Below are 14,344 nucleotides of genomic sequence, written 5' to 3'. Positions count from 1 at the left end.
CTGAACTTGGCAGCCGTTATTAGCACATAACCAAATAACTAGACAATATATTTTAATTCAATTTCATTAAATACTGATTAGCTTAATAATACCTCTCCAGTGGAATGTTATCCGCATGAGAGCACTGATCTTGTCTATCTCAGGTTCCCAGCGCCCAGAAGCGTTCCTGCCACATACTGGGGGGCTCATTAAATGGGTGTTGAATAGTGAATAAAAGGACGAATGAGTTCTGTAGGCATCTTTACTGGAAGGATAAATTGAGGTTTTTAGAGACTCTTTGTTAGACTATTTTGGACAGTCCCAAGTCCACCCTGCAGAGAATAAAGGATGATCTCAGTGCACTGGCTCCCTCCCAGGTCAGGTCGTTCGGGAACTAGGCACGCTGGCCAGCCTGAGTTATTGCCCATTTGTCCAACTCTTTCAGGAAACGTATCAGTGGGTCATTGACGGGCGATTTTGCAACTATGGTTTAAACAGAGTGGTTTGACAGGACTCCACAGGTAATAAATGTGTGTGTAAACCAAGCACACTATCCTCAGAGAGGACCTGGGTCTTCTTTCCCATAATTACAGATTTCAAAAAGCAAACCTGGGAAACTAGAGAATGGTCAAAGGGCTCCCTATGCACCTGAGAGTGAAAAACAGGCTGTCGAGTGATGCTTCTTTTCCATCACCCACAGCTGAGGACACAGCGGCTCCAAGTACCCCACATCCTAGAGAGGACATCCAGGAAGCAGGGCCAGACCTCAGTAAACTCCCAAGGCTGACAAAGAGGCAGCAGTGCCGGCCTCTGCAATCAACACCTCTCCAACCCATTCCACCTCTGGTCCACTTAGGAAACGCCAGAGGAAAGGGAGGGAGAGACGGCAGTGTCGTCAGTCTTGTCGGGAGTGCAGTATTTGTGGAGATAGGTGATTTCCTCAAATTGGTTCAGGGTGCCAAGAAGAATAGAAGAATGCCTGTCCGGTTCTCAGCTGGGTGCGTGCTCACTGCAAACACTCCCAGCTCATTCTGGTGCCCCTATCAAAGCAGACGGGAGTGCGGTGAGGGAGTTCTTGAGAGAGTTGACATGTGTAGGAGCCGGTGACTGTTCTGGGGATTTCTAAAAGGTTGGAGCACCCATGCCAGCAGAGTTTAAAGAGGCAGTGGTGGAGTGTGACTAGGAAGGAGATGGGGTGAGCTCTTTCCCATCTGCCACCTCTGCAGGAAGAGAAGAGGCCCTCAGTCATTCTGGGGTTAGAATAAAGGCAGTGCTCTGCCAGGTGAGGTGACACCTCAGCTAAGGAGGGAGCTTGGAACATGGACCATCATCAGGACTAGTTGTGGATAACCTGCTCCTCTCTGGGGAGGTCCTCCATAGCTGAGGGGCTGGTATGAAGCTGAACCTCACCTCAGGAGCACCCCCATCACACCTGATGGTTAATAATAGCTCAAAGCTTATTATTATTTCTTCTCAGAAAATATAGTGAGAGAGAGAGAACTTGCATAGGTTTACATTTAAATCTCATATTTCATCATTTCTAAGACACACATTTCTTGATTATACTTTTCTGAAATTAGGATGTGTCTTACATTCACTAATGACCAGGCAGCACTCATGAAATTGTTGTCATTGCTTTAGGATTAATTTTGTGTATGCTTTCCTTTTTGTTTATACACAAGAGTGATATAAGATTAAAATCTATGTCTAAGTTTAAAAGAACTCTCTCAGTAAGTGTAAAATAAAAATTCAGAGTGATAAGAAAACATTATGTCTGAAGCTAAATGGTAGCATCTTTTTTTCTTGGTGGTGTATAAATAGTAACACATCTTTCAGTCTAGGGGTCTTAGACTCAGCGAAATACAGTGTGTCCTTTTCCCCTCCTCTAGTCTCACAGAGTGTTCTCTGCTAACTTGCCCCTCTGATAGTCAGCACAGTACTTTGGAAATTCAAAATATTCATTTATTTCTCCCAAGGCGTCTCATCAGCTACCACAACGACTAACAGTTTATTTGCACGTGGCGTTCCTCATTTTCATTTCTATGAGGGAGTGTGCACAGTATCGTTGGAGAAAACTGAATATTTTCTATGATGAAGTAAAATTATATCATTTTGGCTGGTGTGAGTATGATATTTGTACAGATTTAGTAGTCACCTCAGAGTGACTCATTTCCACGTTCTGCAGGTCCAAACCACATCCATACTTTCTACAACTCCCAGACCCTCCCCCCAGTTCTGTCCACTTCCGAACAATACTCTTCTCAGACTTTGTTCATTCATTTCAACAAATATTTATAAAGCAGCTACTATTTGTGAGGCCCTATGACAGGCACTGTGGATACAATGACAACACACAGTAAAAGAGACAGGCCTTTGCCCTTGGGTCCCCTACCTACTGGCTCTAAAGACAGACAAGAAAACGGGCAAACGCACTGGAGTGTGACGAGTCCCGGGGACACTCACCTACAGCAAGAGCAGGTGCAACCAGATTCCCGCAGGTCCCTGTCGTCCATCTCAAATGTGCTGCATCCCCTGACCCCACTCTCTTCACCCTCGTTCCTTTCTCAGAGCCAGAGAAGTTTCTGCTCCCCTTGGGCTTAAGCATCCTTTGTGGGCTTGATCCCTCTGCCTCTTGCTTCCCCTTGACTCTGCTCTTATTCCTTCTTCTTTACCTTTCTTGTCTCCCTCTTCCTTAGCTCCTTCCTCTTCCTTATAACTAGTCTGACCTTCTTTGAAAGAAAACCTTTCTTGTATTAGTAAAATAAAAGATTAGGTCAATTATTCATTTTCAATAAGCATTTGTTGAGATGCCATTATATGCCAGGTACTGGATATTAGGGGTGAACAAGAGAGAAATGGTCACTTCTCTCACTGATTTTATAATACAAGGGAGGAAGATGGACCAAAAGAAAATCCAAACAAAAATTAGAAGAATAAACCAAAAATTGAGTAAAAGAATCCCACATGTTAAAAATTGGTAAACTGTAAAGAATAACCAGAGTGGGTCAGCCAGGATGACCAGGAAGGCCTCTCTCAAGAAAGAGTGAATTCGGGAGAGCCCCACAGGTGAGACATTCCCATCCTTGTGAAAAGCGAGCAGAGGAGTATGTGGGCAGAGAAAATGTCACCTGCAAACGTCCTGTGCCAAAGAAAATCTTGGTTTGTTGGTGATACTGGAGAGTGGGGAGCTTGGGAAGGGGTGGCATGAGATGCTGCTGGAGGGTGGCCAGGGACAGATCACACTGGGCTTTGTAAGCCATGTTAAGCACCTGGATTATATTTTAAGGGACATGGGAATCCATTGAAGGATTTTAAGGAGGAGAGAGACATGATCTGAGTATAGTTTGTATGCTAGACTGAGAGGTAGGGTAACTACATGCTCTCTTTTGCCCAGGACAGTTCCAGCTTCTTCCTGTCATCCAGGTACAATTATCAATAATGCCCCTTTCACAATGGAAAGTGACTTGGCTTAGATGATAAACTCTACAGACACACTTAAGCAGAGGCCGAAGCCATGAAGATGGGGAGACTACTGAGACAGCTGTTGCAGGAACCCAGGTGAGGACAGGTGTGGCCAGGAGCGTGGAGGTGCACGTGAGACGAAGCTGATGGGCTAGAGATGAATTTTGGAAGTAGAATCACAGGGCTTGCTAGTGGATTGGATGTGGAGGTAAAGGCAAGGGAAGCATCAAGCACATTTCCCAATATCTGGGGTGAGCCACAGAGGGAAGAGTCGTGTCGTTTGCTGAATCGGAGTGGCCTGGGGGTGAAGAGTTCTGGACGGAGATGCGCGTTTCCTTTGGACAAGCAGAGTGTGAGATCTCTGGAAGCCATCCAATCAGAGGTTTCAGGAGGGCAATCAGATAAACAAGCATGGAGGTTGGAAACCAGGTTCGGAGGGGGAGATATAAGTTTCAGAGCCGTCAGCATGTAGATACTATTTGCTGCGCTTGTTGGGGAGAATACAGAGAAATAAAAAGTGCGAGCCCAGAACCAAGTCTGAGGGACACTTAGAGTTTGGGGAGATGAAAAGACCCAGCTAAGGAGATAAAGGAAAACTGAAGGGAAGCAAAAGGAGAGTGTGGTACTATGAAGCCAAGAGAGAACCTTCCAGGAAGGAGGGAGAGGACAACTGTGCTGAGCATGGCTCAGAGGAGAGAAACATGTCCATTGTTTTGGCAGCATGGAGGTCAGTGGTGACCAGAGCTCTTTTGCTGAGTGGTGGGGACAGAGGACAGGCTGGTGTGGGTTCACGTGTGAGTCAGAAGCGAGGAATCAGAAAGTGCAGATGGGCAGGTTTTCAACAAGTCTGACTATAAAGAGGAAGAGGAAAACGTGCAAGAGTGAAGAGTGATGTGGATTGAACTCAGGGTTTTCAATGTGGTGCTTTATTGGGAAAGCTGTTACTGACTGTGTGGACTCTGCAAGGTTTTGCCCATGTGAGGAACAAGCACATTGTCCTCCCTGGCGTGAGTGTCACTGGGTGTCCTGTGCAAGAGAAGAGCACCACAGGAGCTGGGCGGAAGGAAAGCACAAACCAGGAAGTGTTTGCGTCCTACAACGTCCCTCCTGCGCCCTGAAAGGACAGAGGTTAACACCGTGCCCAGCTGGCACAGGAGAAATGTTTACCAGTTCCAGTATCACAAGCGGGGCAAAGAAGGGTGGACGTGGAGTTCAGAGTAAATAAACTGATAACCGGCACACACTTCTACCCTGAAAGTGGGATTCAGGAGCACTCCTAAGGGGAGACGATTCATGATGAAATGATCTCTGTAGGGGAAAGACAAGTTTAATTTCCTTGTCAAGGAGGAAGAATAACTGTGTCTATAAGGTCGCTAGTCACAGGAGAACTTTCTCATACAGTTCCCATCAGAAGGCACTGTCAGAGGTGTACGTAGAGGCTGTGTCTCAGAAAAGCGAGTCTGACAAAATAAAGCAGGAGCAGGGTAACTGGGATTAGGGAGAGCGTGGTGGCAGATTGGCTGGCAAGAACAGGCTCAAAGCACTGCTGAGTTTAGGGCTCTAGTGGTAAAGTCTCAACAGACCCCAGGTTGTAAGGAGACTCCTGTTATGAGAATGTTCACTATTAGATTTCTATCCCAGGTACTGAAGGTATAGAGTTTTGCAAAATGAGGGGAAAGAAAGGAAAAGTAGGAGAAAGGATGACTTGAAAGTTTGGATAAAGCAAGTTCTCCAAATTATTGTAAATAGGAAAAATTTAATACTCAGCCTTTTTATTACTTGAAATAAAAGTTGGATACAGAAGTCTATTCACCATTCTTTGTTTTTTTTTTTTTTTTTTTGGCTGCATTGGGTCTTCGTTGCTGCACGCGGGCTTTCTCTAGTTGCGGTGAGTGGGGGCTACTCTTCGTTGCGGTGCGTGGGCTTCTCGTTGCGGTGGCTTCTCTTGCTGCGGAGCACGGGCTCTAGCCGCGCGGGCTTCTGTAGTTGTGGCATGTGGGATCAGTAGTTGTGGCTCGCGGGCTCTAGAGCGCAGGCTCGGTAGTTGTGGTGCACAGGCTTAGTTGCTTTGCGGCATGTGGGATCTTCCCGGACTACGGCTCGAACCCGTGTCCCCTGCATTGGCAGGTGGATCCTTAACCACTGTGCCACCACAGAAGCCCCTGTTCCCCACTCTTTAAAGTGTTAGATCATTTTACTTCTTGGAATCTGTAATCTGAGAAAACCAAACACCAAAACCAAATTTTTATCCAAGGAAGAAGGTTATTGGTTTATCTAGGAATTTGTGATTTATAGAGTCACTCATAATTCCTGTGCTCTAACAGGCCCCAACCCCTTTTATTAGACACTGTTTTCCTCAGTAAGAAGTAAAATGCTGGGACTTCCGGGGCAGTCCAGTGGTTAAGACTTGGCGCTCTCACTGCCGTGGGCCTGGGTTCAAGCCCTGGGGGGAGAACTAAGATCCCACAAGCCATGCGGCATGACTGGAAAAAGAGTAACATGCTGCTGGCTTTCCTCTGTTGGGAAGGGTCCAGGGAGGGAAAAGGACTTCTTCTCAAGGACCTGATACATATCCAATGCAATACAAAACCTCCTGATACCTAATCTCGATGTTATCCCTATGCCTCCGTTTGTGGACATGTTTATTCCTGGACACTTGCATAAGGCAAGGAATATAGAGTGAAGGGAAACAGCGTTGGAGGCACTTCTGGATGGCACAGACAGAAATTGGTTCATAGATGGATTTGTAGGTGTTGCTGAGAAATGAAGAGAAGATCAAGGTGCAGCTGCTGGAGCAGGATTCCACGATCCAGTCGTCCCGAGGCTGTGTCCCCTGCCCGCACACAGACACCACTGAGGACGAACTAAGGGCACTAGACCCCAGGGCAGAGAAGCTGACAGGACACAACTGCCAGGGAGTGAAGAGGCCTGAATGCAGAAGGGCCTAGAAAGAGCACCACTGTAACCAGAGGGGCCTGGAGGGGAGCGGGTCTGATCAGGGGAAGGGGTGGAGCAGGGTGTCTGTCCTGTCTGATGCTGAGGCTGTGGCCCCGACACCCAAGACACAGGCACAGACTCGGCCTTCACGTGGGTGCCCAGCCATCACCCCTTGGGAACAAACAGGCTGTCCTTATATCAAAGAATAACACACGGTTTTCAACATTCAATCTCTTAAGCATTTATTAGATCTGCTGGCTTCTGTGGACAGAGGACTCACTAGCTCAGCGTCCCTGCCCTTGGGGGCTCACAGCCCCGTCGTCTCCTGAGCAGAGTGAGAGGCAGCTCAGTACTTGCCGGGCAGGCCTGCAGGTCTGAAGTAATTGGGGTCTTTGCCGCTCCGGCCCCATTCATTGGCAAACTGGTCGGCCTTTGAGTCCTCCACTCCGTGGCCACTGTCTCCATGCTGAAAAAGGTCTGTGACTCTCTGAATATTCTCTCTGGCATCGCTGGAATGGAGGAGGGCAGGTAGGGGATTACTCCAGGGCTGACGAGCAACAACCCACCCTCCCCATCTCTCCTCTTTCCAAGGAATCAAGGACTCTGACAGGAGCTAGGAAAGAGGGGATGAAGCCTGAGGCTGCCGGGGCTCAGCCCACCTCAGCCCTGCGCGTCCCCTTATGCTGGGTGAACAGCACCCATGGGGGAGGCTTGGGAATCGTCTGTCCCACCAGCCTTGCTCTGCTCTTCAGCCACTCAGACCCCACACAGGACACAGAGGGTGAGGGTGAATAACAGGAAGAGAGGCCAGGGCTTCCCTGGTGGTGCAGTGGTTGAGACTCCGCCTGCCGATGCAGGGGACACGGGTTTGAGCCCCGGTCTAGGAAGGTCCCACATGCCGCAGAGCGGCTGGGCCCGTAAGCCATGGCTGCTGAGCCTGTGCGTCCGGAGCCTGTGCTCCGCAACGGGAGAGGCCACAACAGTGAGAGGCCCGCATTCCGAAAAAAAAAAAATTACACAGAGAGGAGGAGAGGCCACAGCCCTACAGGAAGTTCTCCAGGGCTTGGCCCCTCCTGGCTGTCCGAGGCTCTCACACCCATCCCTGCATCCTCAGGGCCCCTGGTACCTGATCACTTCAGCAGCCCAGACGCCCCCAGGTCCCCTTTGGGCAGCGTCATAGTTGCCCCGGGCGTGAAAGTACTTGTCTGAATTTATGTATCTGGCTTCTTTCATGTCAGAGTAGGCTCTCCACATGTCTTTAGCCCCTGGGAGGAAAGCACATAGAGAAAGGATTATCAGGTGGACAGAAAACTGTGACACACCTTAGGGAAGAATCAAGGAATGAAAAATCTTCCACGGACTCGGTTTCATCCTGTGGCTATAGCACCATGAGTGCCATAGATTGAGAAGAGCATTCTTTGTGCCTAGTTTCCTGCTCCTGGTAACTGGAATGAGAGTCGTTATGGGGGGAGGGGCACAGCTGTGTTGGACCTGGTCGTCGGGCCCCTATGATGCTGTCTCTGGACTGCATCTCACTTAGGGCTCTATGTGATATGTTTAAAGGAGAGAAGGGAGCTATCCTTATAGGGCAGGATTCCTCGGCTTCATACTATTGAAATTTTAAGCCAGATAATTCTTGGTTGTTCAGGGCTGTCCTGGGTATTGTAACACGTTTAACAGCATCCCTCACTTCTACCCACTAAAGGGCAACCTCTTCCCCAAGCGTGACAACCAGAAGTGTTTCCAAACATTGCCAGATATCTCCAGGACACAGAATTGCCCTTGGCCCCGAACCACTGTTATAAAAGGAAGCTGCATAGGATAAGATCCAGGGGATTTGGGTGAGTGAGGAGGTGACATGGAGGACAGATTCTGAGAAGGGGGCAGACATGCAGCACCTCTGCCCTGACGCCTAAGAAATGGATTCCTGCTGCGCGAATGCGCTAAATGTGACTTGATTCCCCTGCCTGTTAGGCATGCGAATGGCATCCTGAGAACTTTCCAGTGGACGGTATTGATGATGTGGGCTGCCTGAGGAAGCAAGCCCTCGAGCAGTGGGTCTTCGCCTCAGCCTGGTTACACCTTCCAATCAGCTGGGGAGGTACTGAAAGTCCCATGAGACCTACCTCACAGCCCAGGCCAATCACCTCACACTCTCTGGGGTGGGTCTCAGGCTCAATAGTTTTCCTTGCTCCCCAGGTGAATCCAACATGCAGCTGAGATTGATAAGCCCCCAGCTTGAGGGAGTGGCACTGGGACAAGTCTGCCCAGCAAGAGCTGTGGCCTCGTGCACAGCTGGGTTCAAACTTCTGTCCTGCCACCTGCTGACTGGCACTTAGTCCCTGGGCAACGGACTCGGCTGCTCCCAGCCTCGGTTTTCTCCCCTTCAGATGGGGGGAGATGCCTCCCTCACGGAGGTATTCTGCACGTAAGTAGGTGACCAACTGCCCCAGCCCAACCAGAACTGCACCTGTTTTCCTGGAACTGCCCCAGTTAGCGTTGAAAGTGTCCTGGAAAAGTCCTCAGACCTGGGCAAAGCGGGAGAGTTGGTCACCCTGAAGTGCATGTAAGGGCCGAGTTCCCACTGGAAGCTTGAGATATGTTATTAGGTTCCCCACCCCGGTCGCACACGGGTTTTTTTGTCAGTTAAAAGGCTATAAAAGGGTAGGAAACAGACTGAACCAGGGACAGTGTCACTGAGTATAGGAAGCAGGAGCAAGAGCTAAGCTGAAGGTCCCTGAATTATCCAATTAGGAAGTGGAAGGTAAGAAGGAAGAGAAGAAGAGAGGAAGGAAGGAAGGAAGAGGGAAAGGGAGGGAGGAAGGGAGGAATGAGTGGAGGGAGAGAAGAAGAGAGGGGAAATAGATGGATAGCTTTCATCCTCCTTCATGCAGTTGGTCTGAGGGAAATGCTGTACCATTTCAAGACTTATTTTGTGTCTTCCATTCAACTTCCATTTCAGCTGGGAATGATGACTGTTCTTTCTCTAGTGACTGATTGACATAAATCCTGTGGTTTTCAATCTGTCTGAAAAAGAGCTCCCCAAACACCTGGCACATTCTACCACATAGGGCAGCACCGCCTAAGACAGTAGCTCCAACCCTTAAGAGCGCTCATGGTGACTCCCAGAGGCCCATGGGTGTCACCCCCCTCCACCAGCCTTACCTTCATAAGCCTCACCAAGGAAGGAAAACCATCGGCTGTGGACTCCCAGCACCAAGGAGCAGAGAATGAGGCCTGTGAAAAGCTTCATTGTGCTGAAACGGAAGGAGAGGGTCAGGGAGACACGGACAAGCCTTGTACACCCACTTTGGGATTTGTATGTCGAGGAGAGCCCGGCTGTTCTTTCCACTTGTTCTCATTAGACTCTCAGTGGTCCACCTAGGGAATATTGCAGTAGGACCTCACTCGGAGCCACACTGTGAGAACAGCTGCTATAGACTATTGGTATTTAACCTTTATCAAGTCAAAAAGCCTCTCATTATTTTATAATAACTCTCTTTTTTGTTGTCATAATAGGTGTTGACCTTTATGAAATGCATGGCTGAGAGGCTGAGAGGGCTTTCACTGCCCTGGAGCTAAGAGCTCAGCACAGGTACACAGAGTGGTGGAAAGTGCTCGGGGCACCCACGACATTCATTGTGGTGGCCTGTCAGTTTTGAAGCTCAAGGGCTTTACACGTGAGTTCAAAGGATTTAATTTCTGACACATTTGCTGTCTGGTCCAGAAGGGACCTTCCTGAGGAAACGACCAGGAAAGCAAGGTCCAGGCTGGAGGAGTATCCTCTAACCACACACCTGCCAGCAGCCTGGGGGCCTCCTTCCTGAAGCTCCACACCCTCTTCTCCACAGCCCAGGTGGCCCAGGCCTCAGCCTCTCCACCCCTGACAGTGGCCACCAGGCAGAACAGGCCTTCCTATTTTCTCAGGGTTGCACAATGAGGAATATGACCTGTGGATGAGGACAGCCACTGGTCTCCAGTAAGTTACCCTTTGCAATTCTGTAGGAGAAATGACCTGCAGGGACTCTCCCCCAGGCACCGGCCCAGCTTTCCTTCTCACCCCATGACCCCAGCAGGGATGGCTCAGTATAAATACAGCCACCTGTCCCTAGCAGGTCTGTTCCACCGGGCTCAGGTGAGGAACTTTTCCAAGGAGTGATTTCTTTGAAAACACTTACTTTAATTCTTCTCTTTTGTATTTGTCCTGAATGAGGTCAGTGCTGGCAGCGTGGTGCATGGGAAATGCTTTTTGATTTATTACAGGCTGCTTTAGCAAGACACAGCTACGTCCCAGCTGTTCTCTTCTTCCACCATAGACACCTTGGTGACTTCTTAGACAGGCTTGAGTTCAGGGTTGGTGGGTTCAGAGCTGAGGGCTAGTGACTCCGAGTGAGGTCCTACTGCAATATTCCCTAGGTGGACCACTGAGAGTCTAATGAGAACAAGTGGAAAGAACAGCCGGGCTCTCCTCGACATACAAATCCCAAAGTGGGTGTACAAGGCTTGTCCGTGTCTCCCTGACCCTCTCCTTCCATTTCAGCACAATGAAGCTTTTCACAGGCCTCATTCTCTGCTCCTTGGTGCTGGGAGTCCACAGCCGATGGTTTTCCTTCCTTGGTGAGGCTTATGAAGGTAAGGCTGGTGGAGGGGGGTGACACCCATGGGCCTCTGGGAGTCACCATGAGCGCTCTTAAGGGTTGGAGCTACTGTCTTAGGCGGTGCTGCCCTATGTGGTAGAATGTGCCAGGTGTTTGGGGAGCTCTTTTTCAGACAGATTGAAAACCACAGGATTTATGTCAATCAGTCACTAGAGAAAGAACAGTCATCATTCCCAGCTGAAATGGAAGTTGAATGGAAGACACAAAATAAGTCTAGAAATGGTACAGCATTTCCCTCAGACCAACTGCATGAAGGAGGATGAAAGCTATCCATCTATTTCCCCTCTCTTCTTCTCTCCCTCCACTCATTCCTCCCTTCCTCCCTCCCTTTCCCTCTTCCTTCCTTCCTTCCTCTCTTCTTCTCTTCCTTCTTACCTTCCATTTCCTAATTGGATAATTCAGGGACCTTCAGCTTAGCTCTTGCTCCTGCTCCCTATACTCAGTGACACTGTCCCTGGTTCAGTCTGTTTCCTACCCTTTTACAGCCTTTTAACTGACAAAAAAAACCCGTGTGCGACCGGGGTGGGGAACCTAATAACATATCTCAAGCTTCCAGTGGGAACTCGGCCCTTACATGCACTTCAGGGTGACCAACTCTCCCGCTTTGCCCAGGTCTGAGGACTTTTCCAGGACACTTTCAACGCTAACTGGGGCAGTTCCAGGAAAACAGGTGCAGTTCTGGTTGGGCTGGGGCAGTTGGTCACCTACTTACGTGCAGAATACCTCCGTGAGGGAGGCATCTCCCCCCATCTGAAGGGGAGAAAACCGAGGCTGGGAGCAGCCGAGTCCGTTGCCCAGGGACTAAGTGCCAGTCAGCAGGTGGCAGGACAGAAGTTTGAACCCAGCTGTGCACGAGGCCACAGCTCTTGCTGGGCAGACTTGTCCCAGTGCCACTCCCTCAAGCTGGGGGCTTATCAATCTCAGCTGCATGTTGGATTCACCTGGGGAGCAAGGAAAACTATTGAGCCTGAGACCCACCCCAGAGAGTGTGAGGTGATTGGCCTGGGCTGTGAGGTAGGTCTCATGGGACTTTCAGTACCTCCCCAGCTGATTGGAAGGTGTAACCAGGCTGAGGCGAAGACCCACTGCTCGAGGGCTTGCTTCCTCAGGCAGCCCACATCATCAATACCGTCCACTGGAAAGTTCTCAGGATGCCATTCGCGTGCCTAACAGGCAGGGGAATCAAGTCACATTTAGCGCATTCGCGCAGCAGGAATCCATTTCTTAGGCGTCAGGGCAGAGGTGCTGCATGTCTGCCCCCTTCTCAGAATCTGTCCTCCATGTCACCTCCTCACTCACCCAAATCCCCTGGATCTTATCCTATGCAGCTTCCTTTTATAACAGTGGTTCGGGGCCAAGGGCAATTCTGTGTCCTGGAGATATCTGGCAATGTTTGGAAACACTTCTGGTTGTCACGCTTGGGGAAGAGGTTGCCCTTTAGTGGGTAGAAGTGAGGGATGCTGTTAAACGTGTTACAATACCCAGGACAGCCCTGAACAACCAAGAATTATCTGGCTTAAAATTTCAATAGTATGAAGCCGAGGAATCCTGCCCTATAAGGATAGCTCCCTTCTCTCCTTTAAACATATCACATAGAGCCCTAAGTGAGATGCAGTCCAGAGACAGCATCATAGGGGCCCGACGACCAGGTCCAACACAGCTGTGCCCCTCCCCCCATAACGACTCTCATTCCAGTTACCAGGAGCAGGAAACTAGGCACAAAGAATGCTCTTCTCAATCTATGGCACTCATGGTGCTATAGCCACAGGATGAAACCGAGTCCGTGGAAGATTTTTCATTCCTTGATTCTTCCCTAAGGTGTGTCACAGTTTTCTGTCCACCTGATAATCCTTTCTCTATGTGCTTTCCTCCCAGGGGCTAAAGACATGTGGAGAGCCTACTCTGACATGAAAGAAGCCAGATACATAAATTCAGACAAGTACTTTCACGCCCGGGGCAACTATGACGCTGCCCAAAGGGGACCTGGGGGCGTCTGGGCTGCTGAAGTGATCAGGTACCAGGGGCCCTGAGGATGCAGGGATGGGTGTGAGAGCCTCGGACAGCCAGGAGGGGCCAAGCCCTGGAGAACTTCCTGTAGGGCTGTGGCCTCTCCTCCTCTCTGTGTAATTTTTTTTTTTTCGGAATGCGGGCCTCTCACTGTTGTGGCCTCTCCCGTTGCGGAGCACAGGCTCCGGACGCACAGGCTCAGCAGCCATGGCTTACGGGCCCAGCCGCTCTGCGGCATGTGGGACCTTCCTAGACCGGGGCTCAAACCCGTGTCCCCTGCATCGGCAGGCGGAGTCTCAACCACTGCACCACCAGGGAAGCCCTGGCCTCTCTTCCTGTTATTCACCCTCACCCTCTGTGTCCTGTGTGGGGTCTGAGTGGCTGAAGAGCAGAGCAAGGCTGGTGGGACAGACGATTCCCAAGCCTCCCCCATGGGTGCTGTTCACCCAGCATAAGGGGACCCGCAGGGCTGAGGTGGGCTGAGCCCCGGCAGCCTCAGGCTTCATCCCCTCTTTCCTAGCTCCTGTCAGAGTCCTTGATTCCTTGGAAAGAGGAGAGATGGGGAGGGTGGGTTGTTGCTCGTCAGCCCTGGAGTAATCCCCTACCTGCCCTCCTCCATTCCAGCGATGCCAGAGAGAATATTCAGAGAGTCACAGACCTTTTTCAGCATGGAGACAGTGGCCACGGAGTGGAGGACTCAAAGGCCGACCAGTTTGCCAATGAATGGGGCCGGAGCGGCAAAGACCCCAATTACTTCAGACCTGCAGGCCTGCCCGGCAAGTACTGAGCTGCCTCTCACTCTGCTCAGGAGACGACGGGGCTGTGAGCCCCCAAGGGCAGGGACGCTGAGCTAGTGAGTCCTCTGTCCACAGAAGCCAGCAGATCTAATAAATGCTTAAGAGATTGAATGTTGAAAACCGTGTGTTATTCTTTGATATAAGGACAGCCTGTTTGTTCCCAAGGGGTGATGGCTGGGCACCCACGTGAAGGCCGAGTCTGTGCCTGTGTCTTGGGTGTCGGGGCCACAGCCTCAGCATCAGACAGGACAGACACCCTGCTCCACCCCTTCCCCTGATCAGACCCGCTCCCCTCCAGGCCCCTCTGGTTACAGTGGTGCTCTTTCTAGGCCCTTCTGCATTCAGGCCTCTTCACTCCCTGGCAGTTGTGTCCTGTCAGCTTCTCTGCCCTGGGGTCTAGTGCCCTTAGTTCGTCCTCAGTGGTGTCTGTGTGCGGGCAGGGGACACAGCCTCGGGACGACTGGATCGTGGAATCCTGCTCCAGCAGCTGCACCTTGATCTTCT

At 50.4% G+C, this 14,344-nt stretch overlaps 2 protein-coding genes across 2 annotated transcripts; one reads left to right on the top strand and one right to left on the bottom strand.

Moving 5' to 3' along the window:
* Window positions 1–6,594: 6,594 nt before the first annotated feature.
* Window positions 6,595–9,640, bottom strand: LOC116757920 (serum amyloid A protein-like). Its single transcript, XM_032640405.1, has 3 exons — window positions 9,544–9,640; window positions 7,505–7,643; window positions 6,595–6,887 (listed from the first exon to the last, which is right to left on the bottom strand). Exons 1-3 carry the CDS (start codon window positions 9,629–9,631, stop codon window positions 6,725–6,727), a joined length of 390 nt encoding a protein of 129 aa, XP_032496296.1. The 5' UTR covers window positions 9,632–9,640; the 3' UTR covers window positions 6,595–6,724.
* An 873-nt stretch (window positions 9,641–10,513) lies between these two features.
* Window positions 10,514–13,960, top strand: LOC116758592 (serum amyloid A protein-like). The gene is made up of 4 exons (XM_032641552.1): window positions 10,514–10,591; window positions 10,919–11,010; window positions 12,912–13,050; window positions 13,668–13,960. Exons 1-4 carry the CDS (start codon window positions 10,587–10,589, stop codon window positions 13,828–13,830), a joined length of 399 nt encoding a protein of 132 aa, XP_032497443.1. The 5' UTR covers window positions 10,514–10,586; the 3' UTR covers window positions 13,831–13,960.
* Window positions 13,961–14,344: the final 384 nt, after the last annotated feature.

The sequence above is a fragment of the Phocoena sinus genome, chromosome 8 (assembly GCF_008692025.1).
Source record: "Phocoena sinus isolate mPhoSin1 chromosome 8, mPhoSin1.pri, whole genome shotgun sequence".
NCBI classification, from domain to species: Eukaryota; Metazoa; Chordata; class Mammalia; order Artiodactyla; family Phocoenidae; genus Phocoena; species Phocoena sinus.
The sequence above is the reverse complement of the archived record's forward strand: the minus strand, read 5'-3'. Positions and strand labels throughout refer to the sequence as shown.